Source organism: Crinia signifera, chromosome 5, assembly GCF_055691185.1.
Source record: "Crinia signifera chromosome 5, ASM5569118v1, whole genome shotgun sequence".
NCBI classification, from domain to species: Eukaryota; Metazoa; Chordata; class Amphibia; order Anura; family Myobatrachidae; genus Crinia; species Crinia signifera.
This window is the reverse complement of record NC_139221.1, coordinates 28,052,429-28,073,440: the sequence shown is the minus strand read 5'-3', so window position 1 is coordinate 28,073,440 and position 21,012 is coordinate 28,052,429. Positions and strand designations below refer to the sequence as shown.

The 21,012-nt window shown below is 46.9% G+C and overlaps 2 protein-coding genes across 2 annotated transcripts in view; both read left to right on the top strand.

Moving 5' to 3' along the window:
• Positions 1-2,585: 2,585 nt before the first annotated feature.
• On the top strand, positions 2,586-14,915 carry SELENON (selenoprotein N). The gene is made up of 2 exons (XM_083186867.1): positions 2,586-2,803; positions 13,219-14,915. Exon 2 carries the CDS (start codon positions 13,221-13,223, stop codon positions 14,913-14,915), a length of 1,695 nt encoding a protein of 564 aa, XP_083042993.1. The 5' UTR covers positions 2,586-2,803; positions 13,219-13,220.
• A 2,071-nt stretch (positions 14,916-16,986) lies between these two features.
• MINDY4 (MINDY lysine 48 deubiquitinase 4) overlaps positions 16,987-21,012 on the top strand; it is a 117,574-nt gene continuing 113,548 nt past the window's right edge. Inside the window, exon 1 of the mRNA XM_083186865.1 lies at positions 16,987-17,122. The gene's annotated coding sequence lies outside the window, so the exon portion shown is untranslated. The remainder of the gene's footprint in view (positions 17,123-21,012) is intronic.

The following is a 21,012-nucleotide window of genomic DNA, read 5'->3' as shown; positions in this document are numbered from 1 at the left end:
ATGGCTGCCCATTCATTTGTATTTTGCTCTTGGCGTGCCTCCCACATTTAATAAATGGCACATCAAGTGCCAAATCGTATGTGAGCCTTTTCCGGTTTTTGGACCCACATGTTGACACAGTCGACATGGACACCGTTGGAAGTCAACCGCAGCCCCTCGTTGCGCTCGGCACACTATTTTATTCTCCCACCACGCTCTAGTGGAGATGGTAGGGCATGAAATACCGGCTGTCAGCACATGTCGGCTCAAAAAAACAGTGAAAAAACCCATGTCGACATGTCGACCTATCCCATGTCGACCTAACACATTTGTCGACCTAAAACAATGTCGACCTTGTCCCATGTCGACCCAGACACCTGTCGACCTTCATCCATGTCGACCTAGAACCCTGTCGACCTTGTTGCCTGTTGACCCAACGGTGTTGACCTAATGACTGTTGACCTAAGTCTGGTCGACAATACGATCCACACCCGAATATAGATGAGCGCCCGCCTTAAGGCCCCCATACACCAGTGCTTAGGACAAGTAGGACCGGACTCACCAGGAAGGCTCACATACGATTTGGCACTTGATGTGCCATTTATTAAATGTGGGAGGCACGCCAAGAGCAAAATACAAATGAATGGGCAGCCATCAGATGCGACCTTCATCCATGTCGACCTAGAACCCTGTCGACCTTGTTGCCTGTTGACCCAACGGTGTCGACCTAATGACTGTCAACCTAAGTCGGGTCGACAATACGACCGTATCCCCTATATCCATTATGACATCGCTACTCGCATCTCCCCGGCAGCATGCAAGAACACATCGCAAGCGGCCGAAGGGGAGAGAAATCATTCGATGGTCGGTGACCATCGAATGATTTTTCTCCCCTTCTGAAATAAAAGTCAGTCTAAACTGACCTTTATTTTCGTTGGAGGCCGCCGAAGAGGGTGCAGGCACAGATGTCATGAGACAGGCATCGGGCCACTGTAATAGTCGCCAAAGGCGTTCGCACAGCGGCCCTGCACATGTGTATAATCCCCCCTTACGCATGCGCAGAACCGCACCACGGGACCATATGCATGCTGTGATATTCAGGGTTGCCTACTTTTAAGTCTCCTCCCCTGGAGAAGCCCGGAGAGGAGACTGTCAGCAGCAGTTCAGGGGGCGGGGCCTGATGTAAACATCAGAGCCAGATGTATCAAGCTTCAAAAAGTGATAAAGTGGAGAGTGATAAACAGCCAGCCAATCAGCTCCTACAGTACCTGCCATGTTAAAGGCTGGGTTTCAAAGATGACAGGTAGGAGCTGATTGGCTGGTTGTTTAATCACTCTCCACTTTATCACTTTTTGAAGCTTGATACATCTTGCCTTATATGACACGATTTGCATCTTTAGTCCCGCCCCCGAAAAGCCACAAATCGTGGGAAGTTAACGCTGCTGCGGGGGAGGAGGACGCTGGTATCCCGGAAGGTCTGCCAACCTTTCTGGGGGCCCGGGAGGGGGACACAATTTTCGGGAGACTCCCGGCCATTCTGGGAGGGTAGTTACCTACTGACTATGGACCTTGTCTGTGAGCTACACCACCGTCATCACCAAGCGGTGGCTCAGGAACCGCCTGCACCGGGAGTGGGGGGGGCGCCAGTGTAAAAGGGACCAAGCACCGGGCTTGAAGCTGGGTCCAAAAGCCCGGGTGCGACCCGGCGCTTTGGTGTAAAAGGGGTATTACTAACAAACTTTGTGCAACATCAAACGTTTTTCTTAAGTAAATAAATACAGGTTGAGTATCCCCTATCCGAAATGCTCGGGACCGCGAGCATTTCGGATAGGGGAATTTTCCGGTTTTTTGAATATTTTTTTTGCAGCCATACTTACCTGTCCCCTGATGGTCCCCGGGCGTCCCTCGGCGTCCGCGCAGTCCCCGGGCGTCCACAGCAGGCCTCCGGCATCTTCTCCTGGTCTCCAGCGGTCCCAGGAATGCATTGCGCAAGTGTGCCTGCGCACCGGTGACGTCACCGGCGCGCGCGCACACTCGCGCAATGCATTCCTGGGATCGCTGGAGACCCTGGAGAAGATGCCGGAGGCCTGCTGTGGACGCCCGGGGACTTGGTAAGTATGAAAAGAGGGTTAGGGGTTAAAAAAAATAAAATAAATTCGAATGATTCCAAAAACCACGGTTTTTGGAATAATTCGGATAAGGGATGTCCAGATACCGGATACTCAACCTGTAACAACAAAACCAGTTAGGAATAATAAGAATACATGGTAAAGGCTACATTAATAAGAAACTTTATTGTACTAGCTAGCCTACTGGACAGTATTAAAAAATAGGGACAACAATTTTCAGGGACAATTTTCCCAAAACCTGAAATTTAGGAATATTTGTCAATTCCACAAAATGATTGCAATAGCTGCTGACTTTGCATGGGCGGCCACGGTGAAAGGGTTAACTCAACATCTGCAACTACTGACTGACCCCCACAATGACCGCTTCCCACCTCCTGCTGAGAGTAGTAATGCATGAGTTAATTCAGCAGGACTGACTATACAAGGCAGCCGGCAGACAGCTCCCCCGGACTGTACCACTGCACTCAGGAGAGGGGGTGGTCACTACTTTATATCATTATTATTGACATGCAACTCTTCCCCTGGAGGAAGTGATGAGATGCTAACATACAGGTCCCTGGTAGTGATGTCTCTGTATAGTGCTAAGTGTCCAGGAGGGGAGGTTTCCCTGGACTGTTACCCACCCATTGCACTGGCAGATGGTGAGGGCCTGTGTTAAGGCAGCACAGTCCTCATTCTGGCTGGAGGAGTGGGAGGTAAGTAGCAGTTCTTCTGTGTCCTCTCAGTGTCACCAGCTTGTTGTGTTCTCATTGTATCAGAGGTTCTGCTGCACATCCTGGACGTGTGTGTAAGCAGTGTGGCTGATACTTTGTATCACTGTGTATGGGGGCAGCAGTGTGGCTGATACTTTGTATCACTGTGTAAGGGGGCAGCAGTGTGGCTGATACTTTGTATCACTGTGTAAGGGGGCAGCAGTGTGGCTGATACTTTGTACCACTGTGTTAGGGGGCAGCAGTGTGGCTGATACTTTGTACCACTGTGTTAGGGGGCAGCAGTGTGGCTGATACTTTGTACCACTGTGTATGGGGGCAGCAGTGTGGCTGATACTTTGTATCACTGTGTAAGGGGGCAGCAGTGTGGCTGATACTTTGTATCACTGTGTAAGGGGGCAGCAGTGTGGCTGATACTTTGTATCACTGTGTATGGGGGCAGCAGTGTGGCTGATACTTTGTATCACTGTGTATGGGGGCAGCAGTGTGGCTGATACTTTGTACCACTGTGTATGGGGGCAGCAGTGTGGCTGATACTTTGTACCACTGTGTATGGGGGCAGCAGTGTGGCTGATACTTTGTACCACTGTGTATGGGGGCAGCAGTGTGGCTGATACTTTGTACCACTGTGTATGGGGGCAGCAGTGTGGCTGATACTTTGTACCACTGTGTATGGGGGCAGCAGTGTGGCTGATACTTTGTACCACTGTGTATGGGGGCAGCAGTGTGGCTGATACTTTGTACCACTGTGTATGGGGGCAGCAGTGTGGCTGATACTTTGTATCACTGTGTAAGGGGGCAGCAGTGTGGCTGATACTTTGTACCACTGTGTATGGGGGCAGCAGTGTGGATGATACTTTGTACCACTGTGTATGGGGGCAGCAGTGTGGCTGATACTTTGTACCACTGTGTATGGGGGCAGCAGTGTGGCTGATACTTTGTATCACTGTGTATGGGGGCAGCAGTGTGGCTGACACTTTGTATCACTGTGTAAGGGGGCAGCAGTGTGGCTCATACTTTGTACCACTGTGTAAGGGGGCAGCAGTGTGGCTCATACTTTGTACCACTGTGTATGAGGCCAGCAGTGTGGCTCATACTTTGTACCACTGTGTATGAGGCCAGCAGTGTGGCTCATACTTTGTACCACTGTGTATGAGGCCAGCAGTGTGGCTGATACTTTGTACCACTGTGTATGGGGGCAGCAGTGTGGCTCATACTTTGTACCACTGTGTATGAGGCCAGCAGTGTGGCTCATACTTTGTACCACTGTGTATGAGGCCAGCAGTGTGGCTCATACTTTGTACCACTGTGTATGAGGCCAGCAGTGTGGCTCATACTTTGTACCACTGTGTATGGGGCCAGCAGTGTGGCTCATACTTTGTACCACTGTGTATGGGGGCAGCAGTGTGGCTGATACTTTGTACCACTGTGTATGAGGCCAGCAGTGTGGCTCATACTTTGTACCACTGTGTATGGGGGCAGCAGTGTGGCTCATACTTTGTACCACTGCATACCTCCCAACACGGGATGCAGTTAATATCCCGGCGGTCGGGATCCCGGCGTTCAGAATCCCGACGCCGGAATCCCGACCGCCGAAATGCCGACACATTCTCCCTCCTGGAGTGTCCACGACACCCCTGGAGGGAGAATAAATTAGTGTGCCGAGCGTAGCGAGGCACCGGGCCCGCTGCGTGGCGAGCGCAGCGAGCCCGTAAGGGGGGGCGATCCACGTCCCCCCCTTGTCGGCATTTCGGCTGTCGGGATTCCGGCGTCGGGATTCTGAACGCCGGGATCCCGACCGCCGGGAATTAATACTGAATCCTCCCAACACAACCCTCTCCAAGAGGAACAGAATGCTCTGTTTCTGGACTTCCCTCTTCATTTCTGATTGCCCTCACCTGTGGTGAAACACCTTTCTTATCAATTAACCTGTTTAAAACCGTGCAGTAGTGTGGCTGATACTTTGAATAACAGTACAGACAGTGCTGTAAAGGAACAGCAGTGTGGCTGATATTTTACATCACTGTGCACAGTGCTGTAAGGGGGACAGCAGTGTGATGCATTGGGGTAAATGTAATAGGGTGCGATAAGCCAGAAGTGCAGGACTGCATTGTGAGACTGTCCATATCTTTAAAGTGGCAACCCTTTACAACAGGGCTGGGCAATTGCGGCCCTCCAGATGTTGATGAACTACACATCCCAGCATGCCTTGCATCAGTTTCAGCATGGCCACATAGCAAAACTAATGCAAAGCATCCTGGGATGTGTAGTTCATCAACATCTGGAGGGCCGCAATTGCCCAGCCCTGCTTTACAAGGTAAAACAAACCTGATGGTTGGACTGAACACAGGTCAAATGGTCGACAATAACCATTTTAACATTCATAGCATTGACACTAGAATGTCGGTATGGTTCAACACTTTTGAAAGGCACATGTTGACATCTAAATGGCTAGGGTTATGCTCATCCACCATCATTGATTTGAAATCCTAGATGGTCTATGACCAATGGTAACTACTGTAATCATCGATGGGGGAGAACAAGATGGTTTCCCACCATTGATAATACCAGTATATTTTATTTTGTTCTCCAAAGTGTCAGGACACAGCCTATCCCCTCCCCTGACACCGATGAAGCCCCGCTCCAAAGCTCTTATTGGCTCGCAACTTATTTCACACTGAAGCAGGAGTGGCCAGCAGTGGGTGAAGCAATCGATGATTCCCTTGCAGATGTTTTCACGCTATCTAGGTTATCCATCAATGGTAACAATCGATGGATAACTCCCCATTGGCCGTCCCTAGTTAGGCTCCACCAGGACGGTTAGGGTTAACATACCACACCTGAGTACAGTGCTGGTACACAAAGGTTCTGCACTACTGGATGCTTGCTGCACATTATACTCTTGAACATCTTACTGGCATTGATTGTGGTTAATGTCCGTAGGCTAAAGTTGCACTTAATTTGATTTTTATACGCTTGAGAATGCTCCAAACCCGACTTAATTAATTATGTAGAAGATGACAAGTATGATCCATGTCTTTTTTTTCTTAATTGCATTGCAAGACTATTACTAGGATTGTTAGTTATTTATGAAGCACAGACATCTGCAGTAAATAACACATACATTATAACAATAGCATGGCTGTAACATTCACACAAACAATGGGAACAAGTAACCTGGCGATACCACAGTTATGTCGGGGAGGTGACCGGCACAATAACATTTTCAGTTACAATTCCATGTAAAGTAATATTGGAAGGGTGCGGCTTGGCATATTTCCCTGGATGAGAGCACTGGACTCACCTGGCACAGAATCTAGAGTGTCAGCCTATTTGTATCTTATTCAGAAGTACTTGGGGTCTGATTGAGTTGGAAGCAATGTTAGAGATACGGGGGTGACTAGCGCTCTGGCTTTAAACTGAAAATAGGAGTGATGTAGTATCTGTAAGGCTGGATAAGCAGCAATGATGATGTAACCAATAAATGTGATAAAATTAATATTTTATTCAATATAAATGGGTGTAAATACACCATATGGGGTGCGGGTGGAGGGGGGGATGGGGGATGGGAATGTGGAAAATGGGGCTCTCTGCAGGGGTGCAGGAGGGCGGGTGCTGGCTAACACTAGCCTGAGTCCAGATCGATGGGATAGGAAAACAGAGCACACCCTGCTTCACCTCCTGAGGTGAACGCAGTCCGTGTGTTCTGGGGGGAATGGAAATTGGAGGATGAGTCCTTCTAGCGGTGACCGCTGTGCAGGTCCTGGATGGTAACAGAAAGTCTCTCGCAGTAGGTCAGTGTAAGTTTGCCAGGTGTCGCTCGGGGAATCCCTGGCGGTGCACCTAACACTTACCTGGTGCCCGCTGGAATCTTCAGTAATTCCGTCCCACGCCGCTTCGCTGTAGACGGACTTAATCCTGCTGGTGTCTGCACAGCCGTGCAGATCACCAGTGTAGAAAACCGTGTCGCTTCCACAGGAATAGAGGCACTTCCGGGTCCCGCTGGCGTGCGTTTACCGGGTGCTTCCAACTCCTGGAGTGACACGGGCTGCACTCCCGGTGGGGAGGAGACTGCTGGAAAGGTCTTGAAGGTGTGCAGGTGTCGTCCAACGCGTTTCAACCCCGCTGGGGTCTTTTTCAAGGATGTCTGTGCTGGGTATGAGCATCGCTCTATAAAGGGTGTTCCTTAGACACGCCCCTTGTAGGAGGGTGTCTATTGGTCTGTGTGGTTGTCAATCATCAGCTCTGTGTCTGTGCCGATATTACATGATTTCTTCAGAAGAGAAAAGAGTCACATACGTTTGCAGGGTTTGTGTGATGCTGCTTTTAAGTTGCTCCATGTGATGGTGCATGTCGATATCTCCATTAATGTTTATTTTAAATGGGTGGTTGACATGAGTAGTGTCGACTGCATCTCCATGACGACATGAGAAGCAGTGATTGAATAGGGATAGGGTTGTTGTACACACACATGAGGGGTGTGTAAGGGAGAAAAGAAAGGGGATAACCCATCTCAACGAAAATGGTGTTGGTGCCCTGGGGTAGTAAGGTGGACACATGTCGTGTCGGTATGTGTGTCTACTATTGTTGCTCATGCATATAGTTAAGGATATTATTTGGATAGTGCTCCTAGGTTGAATTCTATATTAAGACCTCTGGGCTTGAGTGTCTTAAGCTGGTAAATCCAGAACATCTCTCTTTTGTCCAGAGTGGCTGCAAAATCGCCCCCCCTCCAATTCCTTTTAGGGGCCTCAATTGCTGTAAACTGCAGTCCTCTTGGGTCACAATTGTGTTTGTCTTTAAAATGTGCGGATACACTATGTTGCTCATAACCTCTTTTTATGTTCCTCACATGCTCGTACAGTCTGGTGCCTAGTGTTCTTATGGTCCTACCTACATATTCCATATTGCATGGGCATTTGATGAGGTATATGACCCCTGTGGAGTTGCATGTTAAGTGTTCTCTGAATTTGAAAGTTTTATTGATTGTGGTTGAGTGCCATGTGGTATTTGCCTTGGTGCTGATATCATGCAGATTCTTACATCCTGCACATCTGCCACAATGGAAGAAACCTGTGCTGTTGGTAAGGGTGCTCTGAACAGAAGTGGATGGTTTGATGTGGTTTTTTGTCAATTTTTGTTTAAGGTCAGGGGCTTTTCTATATACTATTTTTGGTTTGTCTTGAATTAATGTTCTGAGGTCTGTGTCTTCTTGCAGAATGTGCCAGTGTTTCTTTAAAATTTTCTTGATGGTGAGTGCTGACTGGTTATATTGGGTAATGAATAGAATGTTGCTGTTGTCTGTGCTCTCAGTTTTGTCTTTTATGGTCAATGTGTCTGTCCTGTCTGTGTTGAGTATCTCTTGCTGTGCAGTTTCAACTAGTGTGGGGTTATATTGTTTTTCTAGAAATTGTTGTTTGAGCTCATTTGATTGTGTGGTGTAGTCTATGGTTTTGGAACAGTTTCTTCTCAGTCTGCGGAACTGACCTTTTGGAATGTTATCTAACCATGGTCTATGGTGTCCGCTGTTGTACAGTATGTAACTGTTCACATCAACAGATTTTTTGTAAGTCTTGGTTTGGATGGTGTTATGGTCGATGTATATTTCTAGGTCTAAGAATTGTACTGACTGTTTGCTGTAGTTGGTGGTGAATTTGAGGTTGTTATTGTTTGTGTTGAGGGTTTGTATGAAGTGTTGTATAGAGTCCTCTGGACCTCTCCAGATGAAGATTATGTCATCAATATATCTCCGCCACAGGATCAAATTGTCGCTCCAGCTATGCTCACCCCAGATATGGTCCTCCTCCCATTTCCCCATAAATAGGTTTGCATAGCTGGGCGCCACTTTTGATCCCATGGCGGTCCCGGTGGTCTGTAGATAAAAGGAGTTATTGAACCAGAAGTAATTGTGTAGCAGTATGTAGTCAAGTGATTTTATTAAGAATTCTGTGTGTTCTGATGGTAGTGTGGAGACGGTGTCCAGAAAGTGTTTGGTGCTGTCGAGTCCTTGTTTGTGATTGATAATAGTGTAAAGTGAAGTGACGTCGCTGGTGGCTATCCAATAATCTTCCTGCCAGTCTATGTGTTGTAGTGTATTGAGTATGTCTGTTGTGTCACGGATGTAAGATGGTAAGTTTTTCACTATCCCTTGTAGGAAATTATCTGTGTATTGGGCAAGATTGGCGGATAGTGAGTTTATTCCTGATATGATGGGTCTGCCGGGTGGTTTTATGGGGTTTTTGTGCAATTTCGGTAGGTAGTAAAAGACTGGTATGATGGGGTGTTCTGTTTTGATAAATGTGTATTCTGCCTTGTTAAGAATCCCAGTGTGTCTTCCCTCTGCTAGGAGGGTGTCTAGTTCCTTTTTATATGTGGATGTGGGGTCTTGAGTTGGAAGCAAGACTAAATGCAAACTGCCCATTCATTGCATTATGCTTTTGCACTTGGGCGGTGCTGTGTCATGTATACGCATGTGGGCGAAAGCTGCACATGTGCCATACTAGTGTTTATTCTAGCACCCGCTATATTTGAAAACCCATGCAGTTCCTCTTCCCTGCCTGGGGTGTCGCTGACTGCTGCACAGTGTGGTCTGTATATCAGCACTGCTATGTAAACCACACCTGTGCTAGAAACACCACAGCAGACAGAGACACCCCAGGCAGGGAAGAGGAACTGCATGGGTTTTCAAATATGGAGGCTGCTAGAATGAACCATGCCTGAAGAACCATACTTTCCAACTGTCCTGGTTACCGTGGGAGCGTCCTGGTTTTTGGGGACGCTCCCGCTTCCCGCCCAGAGCTGGCAGTGTCCCACGGCAGGGGGGGGGGGGGGGGGCAGTTGGGAGTCCCCACTGTCATCCATGAATAGAGGCGTCTATTCATGCCCAACAGTGGTAAAAATTGGGCGTGGCCTCACGAGAGCAGCAAGTATAGGCCACGCCCCTTTTGTTAGGCCACCCCCCAAAATGACAGAGACTACTGAGAAGCAGTGAGTATAAAGCCCTGTACACACTGGGTGGTAAAATGAGTGATATTGCCCAGTGTGTGTGCGGCACCTGACGGCTGATACGTGCTCCTATGGGTTGTTAACTCCCAACTCTGTCATCTGTACCCCCCCCTCCCCCTTGCCAGCAGGGCCGCCAACAGGGGGGTGCTGTGGGTACAGCTGTCCCGGGCCCCGACCTCTGGAATGTCCCGTGCAGGTCATCAGAACAATTATGAGCTTGCGTACCGTTACTTAATCAGAGCAGCTGCTGGTACACAAGTTCTGATTGGCTCACCAGCTGGTGCTTGCTACATTTTAGAGGGAGGAATGGGGACGGACAGAGGAGGGATCGGCCATGGGCGTTCCCATGAAAACGCTGGGCATTCCCATGGGTGCGCAGGTAGGCTGATGTCTTCGGCCAGGCAGACACGCAAATAAAAGTCATTTCGACCATTGAATAATTTCTCCGGCAGTGGAGGAATGCGAGGGGATGTGCTACAGAGGGGAATCAGTGGCTTTGCCTCATTTTCTTCCAATGTACTGTAATGGCATAAAGAAATTTCCCATGTTCATATGCTCAAGCAAGGTGTTTTTAGAGGGGGGGGGGGGGAATGATATATCGGTTAGACAAATATTTGGAACTACCATGGAAGGATGCAGAACATCAACTTACTTAGAATGTAGACAGTGACCAGTAACATTCCTCATGTCTACATGGGTGACATGATGGAATTTCTACCTAATCTCCCTGGTCCAACGGTAGCGGAATGTCCAGATTTGGCATCTGCTGCACCGGTCATGTGATGAGGCTTTTTTCCACAATGGCTGATACAGTAGGTGAAAAATACTCACTGGAATTCCACATAGCCGTATATACTCGAGTATAAGTCGGCCCGAATATAAGCTGAGGCACCTAATTTTACAACAAAAAACTGGGAAAACTTATTGACTCAAGTGGGACCCTCACTCGAGTATAAGCCGAGGGGGGCTTTTTCAGCATAAAAAATGTTCTGAAAAAGTAGGCTTATACTCGAGTATATATGGTAACCGCAGTCCCCACTCATAATTCTAACCTCCCCTAGTGCCAAACCATATGCTCCTCCTAGTGCCTATCCCTAACCGTCTGTATTCTGAGAATGGCAACATTGTGGACTGTCAGGATACTCTCTGGAACAGGGGTAGCCAACTCCAGTACTCGAGAGCTACCAAAAGTTAATGTTTTCCAGGTCTCCTCACAGAATCACAAGTGATGTGTCAGTCAGTAATGAGTGCACCTGTGTACCTGCGAGGTGAGCTGGAAAACGTGAATTGTTGGTAGCTCTCGTGGACTGGAGTTGGCTACTACTGCTCTGGAACATTTGCAAACACAGAAGAACGCACCAAAATTGGTTCTGAAACAGTATTTAGGGCCCAGCCAATAGTGGTCCGCTCTGTGCATATCTAATGAGCTGACCACTATTGGTCCCCCCCCCAACTTGGGCAGCGCAGGAAGGGAATGATCGCGCTGGGGCCCCCTGCAGTGTATGATAGATCAGTGGCGGGGTCCCTACAGCGGATGGGAACTAGTAGTACTAGTACCCCCCAGCGCGATCATTCCCTTTCCACCTGCACGCCGGGGGGAGCACCACTACAAGCGTCCTCTGTGACATATCGAACCAGGGCGGCAGCGTGTCCAGCGACTCCCAGTTGGGGGCATACTTTGGAGACGTGGGTGGCCAGGCACAGCAGCAGAAGGAGAGAGCCGGCAACTGCAGCAGCCATGACATCAACAACTGTCGCAGCTGCAGGCGGCACTGCTGGTGTCACGTGAGACACTGCCCTCCTGTCACGTGAGACATATGATGCGAGACATATCCCCAGCACACCCCCCCCCCCCCCCCGTGCCGCTGCAAGACACACACATACCCTGTGCCGCTGCAAGACAGACACACACACGGCTGCTGCTTATCTCCACCAGACCACTGGCTTTGACCCTGTATTTGATAACTTTCCAAAAACGGGCCTGCCAGGTATGTAAAAAAAAGGCATTTAAACGGTAATATACCGTTTAAGAGATGCGGTGTGAAGGGGGTTTCACCTGGCAGACCTGTTTTTGGAAACGTTTGGAAAGCAGCATTAAGGGGAAGAAAGTATAAGTCAAGATTGAGCTACAGTAGGGCACACAGCTTACATTGACTTAGAAATCTTTCTGACTTTGCTGCTTTCAGATTTATTAAAAACCAGACACTGGCTCGTATAAAATGTGTCTCTGAGAATTATTATTATTTTTATGTGGGTTGTTAAATAGTGAATAACCTGAAAACTGTTAACAGTATCTTCTTGTGCAACGTTGGCGCTTATAGGATAGAGTGCGTAAGGGGGAAGACGACTGTTCAATGTGTACAGCAAATGTGGTATTTGATTGGATAACAGTCTTGCCTAATCCAATCAGAAAATGTGTTTACTAAACTGCTCTACTGCCGTCCCTAGTGCTAAACCCTGGTGATCGAAGAGCGGTTGGGCCTCAAGTGTATTTATTGGTCTTCTAAAAGTGGACTACATACTCTATTTATAAGATGTACCATTAATCAAGCAAACAAAAACCCAACACTTGTATGAATCTTATTGCTGCATGTGTGGAGAGTAGACTAGATGATGATGGTAATTATTATATAAATATTTTAACAAATCACAAACAGACCAACTCTGTAGTGTTGGGTTTCAAATAGACTATTTGGTTAAATAGTTTATAGAGGTTGCAGAGCTAGTACAGGGCCGAAACTAGGGTTTCCGAGGCAAGGCAGTCATTTGGTCGCTCCCCCCTGACTGGGACACACACACACCAAATGACTGCCTTGCCCCTGGAGCCGGAGGCTGAGAAACCCCCTGCGCCCACATACCTATGTTGTGCAGCGGGGGTCCGGTGACGGGCAGCGGCGGCTTTCACTTGTAGCAAGCTATGCTATTTGCCTGGCGGCGGGAAGCACTGCTGATTTTGAAAAGACTTGCCGGACGCTGATTGGCTGAATTCTCTCAGCCAATCAGCGTCTGGCAAGTCTTTTCAAAATCTGCTTCCCGCCCGGCAAATAGCATAGCTTGCTTCCAGCTGCCACTACACCCATCCACCCGCTGCCCGTCCCCAGACCCCCTGCTGCCCGTCCCTGACCCCCCCCCCCCCCATGCAGCGCCTGGGGCGCGTGACCCCCCAGCCCCCCCTAGTTACGGCCCTGGCTAGTAATACATTTGTGGATATACAAATACAACACTAAAATTAGGTTTTAAACAGCAGCTTGGACTGGTGAAGTGACCCTTGTCAATTGCGCCCCCCTCCTGCCACACACTCCTCACGGAAGGTGTGACATATTTATAATAAATTTGTGAAACCTTGTAGTGCTATTATGTGACCAAATGTTAGTAAAAATTCTTGTTTATTCTAGATATGACAACTGATCTGCGAAAAAGGAAAAAAGAAACGGAGTTGGACAATGCCACCCACGAGGAAACTGTGGACAAAGAGAAAAGCAAGGAAGAAAGGCATCCATTGGTCTGGTTTAAATGGTTTAAGAGGGCAATGATTGTTGTGCTAGTACTTGTCATGCTGATTGGAGTAAAGTTGTACAGAGATCATGAACTGGTAAGAAGTCAGGAGGCAGCTCTTCGGGTGCTAGGTACTGAGGGTCTCTTTCTTTTCTCTTCTCTGGATGTTGACAAAGATATGTCCATAAGTCCTGAAGAGTTTAAGCCTATCGCTGAAAAACTCACCGGGATAACTCCAGCATCTGACTATGAAGAGGTGGAGGACTTGGATCCCAACGGTGAAACCCTGTCCATAGCCGCTCGTTTTCAACCTCTGATCATGGAAACTATGACAAAGAGCAAAGATGGATTTTTAGGAATTGCCAACAGCGCACTATCGGGGTTGAGAAACTGGACTGTGCCAATGATGCCGAACACAGTGTTTTTTGCCAAGCAATTCAAGGCTTTCCTTCCACCAAGAAACAAAGTTGGTCTGGGAGATCCTTGGTGGATTATTCCAAGTGAGCTAAATATCTTCACCGGCTATTTACCGAACAACAGATACTATCCTCCTCCTTACAAAGGAAAAGAAGTTGTTATCCACAAACTCTTGTCAATGTTTCATCCTCGTCCGTTCATAAAAACCAGGTTTGCTGCACAGGGTTCGGTGGCCTGTATCCGAGCAATCAGCGACTTCTACTATGATGTTGTGTTTCGGATCCATGCGGAGTTCCAGCTTAATGAACCTCCCAATTTCCCATTCTGGTTTTCTCCTGGTCAGTTCGCTGGTCATATAGTCATCTCTAAAGATGCTTCTCATGTGCGATACTTCAAGCTGTACGTCCCCAATAATCGGACTCTGAATGTTGACATGGAATGGTTGTATGGCGCAAGTGAGAGCAGTAACATGGAGGTTGACATTGGCTTTCTACCTCAGATGGAATTAGAATCATTGGGGCCATCCATCCCCTCTTTGATTTATGATGAGAATGGAGACCTCATCGATAGCCAGAATACCGGAGGTGAACCTGTAGAATTTGTATTTGAAGATATAAACTGGCAGGAAGAGATAAGTTGGGAAGAAGCTGCCAAGAAACTAGAGGTCACTATGTACCCATTTAAGAAGGTGTCCTATCTTCCCTTCAAGGAAGCATTTGACAGGGCATTTGCCGAAAATAAACTCGTGCATTCTGTCTTACTGTGGGGTGCCTTGGACGATCAGTCCTGCTGAGGTTCGGGGCGAACTCTCCGGGAAACCGTCTTGGAGAGTTTGCCCGTTCTTGCTTTGCTCAACCAGAGCTTCGTCAGCAGTTGGTCGTTGGTGAAAGAACTGGAGGAACTGCAAAACAACAAAGACAATGAATCGTATGCAACTTTTGCTTCTCTCCACCTGGAAAAATATAATTTCCCGGTCGAGATGATGATCTGTCTCGCCAATGGAACCGTAGTCCATCATATTAATGCCAATCACTTTCTAGATATCACTTCTGTCAAGCCAGAGGAAGTGGATTCCAGTGTGTTTAGCTTTTCTGATGGTCTGGAGGACATATCTAGTTCCACTTATATAAAGTTTCTGAGAGAAGGGCTGGAGAAAGCAAAGCCATTTATGAACTCCTAGTTGTACACTACAAATATCTAAATTTTAAGTGCATTGTCCATACTTTAAAACTCAAGTACCACCAACAGGTCATGTTTTGTGGTTGTCTTTAATCATACACAGGTGAGTTAAATTACTGACCCAGCAACATAGATTATCCCACCTACTCCCGTGGACAGATCATCAAAACATGACCTGTGGGGAATGCTTGAGGGCTAAGAACCACTGATATAAATTATGTGTTGTCTGATGGGAAACAGGCCATAAAGCTTTCCACAAATACATTGATTTTTGCAGCTGGGCTATTGTGCCAACACTGTAGCATTTTTGCCCCCAAAAATCCTAGTATGGATGGATCAATCTATTGCCCATTCTTGCTTTGCTCAACCAGATCTTCAGCAGCAGTTGGTCCTAGTGTCTCTTGCTCTATTGTGGAAGCCTGACCGTCACGACCCCCCGCTTTAAATTACGCAATTACAACAATTGGAGCAATTTTCTCTAATTCCCAACTGCGCATATGGCAAAATTAATATTGATCTTGTAGCAGGTTAGTATTATTTGCATAATTATCCTCAGTATTAAATACAAAGATCTTGATCCAAAAAGATGTTTGGCCATCCCCACGACAGGTACCTGGCCTAAATGAATTTGATCTAAATGAATCGCCTAAGTTTGAAACCTACAACCAATGCATTGTGATTCCCTTAATTTGGGTACACACTGGAGTGATGGAGATTCATTCTGACATCCGGAAACGAATTCCCGTCAGCCCAGATCACCCATACATGCTGGACTGATATTAATGAATGACGGAACAATCACTGTTCCGTCCTTCATTAACATGCATTGTGTCGCAAGCGATGTCGCTTGGTTTGATGTGCAGCACATCAAACCTAGTGTCGTCGCATGCTACCTCGGGAGGAAGCAAATACACACTGAGCGATATTCACGTTATGCCGGTCCAGACCCACCGGACAGCCTATCGGTCAGTGTGTACCCCTAATTCTGCTCTTCTCATCTATACCAGGTACCTGTAAATTATCATTCTCTGCATACGTGGGGAATTTTGACCCCCAAATATAGTTTGCCATTTTCAAGCGCAACCTGTACGTGCCAGCCTGTGGTCCTGTATTCTTTCTACCTATGCATAAAACCATTAATACCTAACATGTTCTTGTTTACTAGTATACACGCAAAATGTAACCTTTTTTTATATATGTATATTTTTATTTTTTTTGTATTTATGTCTTTTTGTATTGTATGTACTGTAGCTCCAAGAAGGATTATGTGCACTGTCCTGTTCTATATGACGGTGTGATCCTAAATTTACTGTTAACGGGTTACACCTGATACTCGTTTGTAGCAGCGACAGTTCGGGCGGTAAAAGATACTTCCTATTTTCTGCATGTATTTCTTTCTTCTTAACCTCGATCATTTTGTATGTTTTATAACTATAACCTATAATGTTTTTGTATGTTCCTATTATGCAATCGTGATTTAAAAACAAAAAGACTTTCATGATTGGCTGACGACGGAATGTTGCTCTAAGTTTATGGACCTCAAATGTGGCTTCTCATATTGGAGTAATGAACAGTATTATGATTATATACAGTGTATATTTTTTACGGGGATATAAATGTGTTGACCTTTTAAACAAATGTCGCCAAGAGCTTCGTAACTACCCTGACTACAGCTGATAATTTTATATATGGTAAACTAACTTTCCAAATATACTGTACACAGGGTGTGCTTTGTTGGGTAACCTATAAGCAGGGCCTTGTTAATTGCCGCATAGGCTAAAATGTTCCAGAGCCTATTTTGAGAAGTAGAGGAGTTGGTACTAGTGTTACTCTGAGGGTGTGTCCAGTGTTGTGTGGGTGTAGCCAGTGGCTTATGGGTGTGTACACTCCTACAATTTTAATATTGGCTGACCGTGTGGACAGTTGGTGGCTGGTCATTATCATGCTGATGGGACTATTTTAAATTGGAGGCCCGGGACTGTAGTCTGCATTGCTAATTTGGCCAGTGACACTTTTTGAATATTTTTTTTTTTTCTATACAGAATATATTACTGCAAACTTTCCTACATCATGTGATCCCGCATCTGCCTGCAGCATCCTGTCCCCAGTCCCGCCACTTTCACTGGGGATGCGGAAGGGTTCAAACCTGTATCATATGGTTGACAGCAATTAGGTCGGCCACAAAAGGTCAACAGGCACAAAATCGACGTGAGTTTCACAATTTTGGGGGTATATGTTTGTAGATCTGAGTGCATGCAACCCCAATTAGTGTACCACCTACTATGGCATGGCTCACTTCTCTCACCATGCTTCAGGCAATCATAGACCACCTGGATGGTAAAGTATGAGAAACTTAAAAAAATCCAGAAAAACCCATGGCTAAAAAAATTGTATACGCCATCATGCCCCGCCCCCAGTACAGCAAATTCCGTAATTTGCGGATCTTCAAGGATGGTGTGGGGCTAAACAATGCAAATCGTGGTAATTTAACGCTGCGCCCAGGGAGATTATGGGTGTGTCGGCGGTATCCGGGAGGGTTGCCCACCTTCCCAGGGGGCCGGGAGGGGGACCAGATTTTCAGAAGTCTCACGTCCATTTCGGGTGGGTAGTGCACTATTCTTGCAGCCTAGCGAACAGGTCAGCGCTGCCCGCATCCCCTCACTAGCATGCGAGGGGATGTGTACTAGAACACATCCCCTCGCATGGCCAAAGGGGAGAGAAATCATTCAATGGTAGCCAATGATATTTCAAAAGTCAAAAGCCAAAAAGTCTTTCTATGCAGAAATACTGTAGGTTCCTTCTAGTCTTAAATTGTGTCGTAACAAAAACAGGTTGAATGTTTTTTTTTTTTTTTTTTTTTTTTTACTCTGTACAAATGTTATGTTTACAGTTCTATGGGCTATTTCACACGCTCCTGCCAGGCGGTGAAACCCCACATGGCCAGGAAGCCGTGCCGCACACGGCAATTTACAATGGTAGGGATGGCCACAGCCCGGCAGCCGTCCCTTCCAGTGGTGGGATCCGGCTGCAGCCGGGCATTGGCCGTCCCATGTGAATGGACACAATCGTGTCCATTAACAACTACTGTGTGCGGCACGGCATTTGGCCCTGCGGGGTTTCGCCGCCCGGCAGGAGCCGGAGCATGTGACATAGCCCTAAAGATGGTTTCATTATTTTTGTATCTTATGCCTAATAACAAATTCAATTTTTTTTTTTTTTGTATGTTAGGACACCTTTGCCTACTGAGTGCAAAACCTTCAATATCTAATGCATTGCAAACAGGGTGTATAGCAGTGGTAGCCAACTCCAGTCCTCGAGAGCTACCAACAGTGCACATTTTCAAGACAACCGAGCTACTGCACAGGTGTAATCATTACTTACTAACACATTTTAAATGATCCACAGGTGGAGCTAAAAATTTCACTTGTGATTCTGTGAGGAGCCCTGGAAAACGTGCACTGTTGGCATCTCTCGAGGACTGGATTTGTCTACCCCAGGTGTATAGTTTGCACCTTGCTTGTGTTTTTATAAAGGAGCATATTCATATTAATTTCCCTCCATAACCGAATAGTTTATTTTATTTTTTCTCCCCAAAGGTTTTAGCTCCTCTTCTGACTCCCAAGAAGCCCCACCCCTATGTTCTGATTGGCACACAGGCCAATAAGTCAATGAAAATGGATGACCATTGATATGTAAAACCATCAATGGTCATCCATGGCATAGTATGCCACCATTGATGGCCAGCCCATCCTTGCTGCTCAACGCTGCTATACATACCTCCCAACTGTCCCGCTTATCGCGGGAATGTCCCGAGTCCCGCAGTGGGGGGGGGGGGGGGGGGGCAGTTGGGAGTGCCCCCACATCACCCATGAATAGCGTCTATTTCTGCAGCCAGAGGGGCTGGGGGCATAGGCAGCAGCTCACAGCCCCCGCAACTGCAAAAATGAGGGCGTGGCCCCACGGCTGCGTCGCCAGTGAAGGCCATGCCCCTTTCCCGCTAGGCCATGCCCCCAAAGTTTTGCCTCACAGTCCCTCCTTCCAGCCTGCAAATGTTGGGAGGTATGGCTATAGAACACTGAGGTATCAGTTGGGAATGTGGATATTTATGCACAATAGGATACGTACAGTATAGGGAGTTCTATCTCTTGAATATTAACCTTCTATGAAAGCACACAGCACTGCAATCCCACTAAATACTGGTTTTCTAAGTCTTGTACTTTTGTACTGTCGCAGCCAGGATGGATTATTCAGTTTCCTGAAAATAACCGTAATCTATGATGGTTTAATCTTAAAGTTACATTGTTAACGGGTTGGACCTGAATCCTATCGACGGATGTTTTGTAAGAAATAACAAATAATGTACCCTTCCTGCTCAAAACTACTGTATTTTTTTTTCTTTCCATATACAGATTTTGTAACCATTTCTTTTTCACATTGCCTGCTCGCAGACTTGTGTGTTTTGAAGTATTATGTTGTTGTGTTTTTTTAATAAACTGAGTCAGTCATTCTTCTCAATACAACAGTTTCTGTCATTGAAGTCTGCTATGTAGGAAGATTGTTGCCAGAGATATAACAAAGCAGTGAATACAGTGAAGAGGTGGGAAAGTGGGAGAATGGTACGCTGTGTACAATATCTGCTCCTACTTATCATTTTATAGACTGTACTTGATGCTATCAGGTTGCTAAGGGCACAGCTGGTTGCTATGGGCACTCTTTTTACTTCTGAATATATTATTCAGGGCTGCAACTAAAGGTCAAGGTATTGCATGCAACCTCGCATATGATACCTCAGAAACTCCCCGGCAGCGAGATCGCATACAGTACATCACCGTAAGATAGTCTACGGCGTCTTTTGATGCAAGTGCTAGATTGATGGCGAGGTGATCAACAAGTAACAAGGTCAACGCAAGTTTGACATTTATTTTTTTGGTACTTGTGTAGTTTCACGACGCCAGCATGGCGCCGTGCTCCTTCCGGGTGTACGCTCGCCACGAAATATGTCCAAAAAAGTAACTTAACTCCATGCCAACATGGATAGTTCATACCTCCACTATCCATGTTGGCATGGAGTTGATTTTAAATAGCGTAGCGAGCCACCGAGCCCGCAAGGGGTCTCAGAAGCCGTGAAACTACACAAGTACCATTTTTTTTTTTTTTTGCTTTAGACCGACTTGGTTATACTTTACCTTCCAAGTGGGCATACATTTAGATTTTAATAGTGTGCGGAGTGTAGCAAAACACCGTGCCTGAAGCATGACAAACGGACACTGTCCGCTGACATGCTGACCTATGTCGATATAGGCACAAAAAAATAGAAAACCGTGTGACTGCCGATCACATCCTCATCGATCTAATGGCCCCCACACACTAGAACGATTATTTTGTCCGATTTCCGACCGATCGTCCGATATATATCGATATCGGCAATAATCGGCCGGTTATTGATGATTATCAGTAATAATCGGCCGATATATTAGAAGATCGGTCGGAAATTAGACAAAAAATCGTTCTAGTGTGTGGGGGCCTTAAGGCTTGCATCTAACTTTTGGTAACTATTGATCACTGGTAGAACTTGTGGGTAGTGAGCCCAGGTGCAAAATATAATTTGGGTCCCCCCTTCTCTATCCAAACTCAAGATCACAATGTGCAGCATGGAAGTGGGTGACAGGGAGAGGTAGGGGGAGGCAAACTGTGACAGGGAAAAACAGTGGGTGACAGGAAGAGGGTGATAAGTGCAACTGTGCAACCTAGTCTTCAGGGGCCCCAGTGCACTGTACTTTCTGTACCAATGGTAGTTCCGCCGCTGCTGTCGATCTAGACACTGTAAACTATCTTTAGGCATCTTATTAGACGGTGTCATTGCTGACAACTAAGCGTGTGGCGACCCAATTGGTGTTCTGCGTCACTCTCCATACTTCGGGAGCACAGTTGTGGTGCGGAGCACGGAGGGAGTAGTGGTGTAGTGGAGGGAGGGTGGTAGGACTGGTGTGGAGCAGGGAGAGAGGATGGGAGTAGTGGGTAGTGGTGCATAGCCGGGAGGGAGTAGTACTGTTAAGATGTTCCATATATTGCCTGCCCCCAGCGCAGACGGCTTCCTT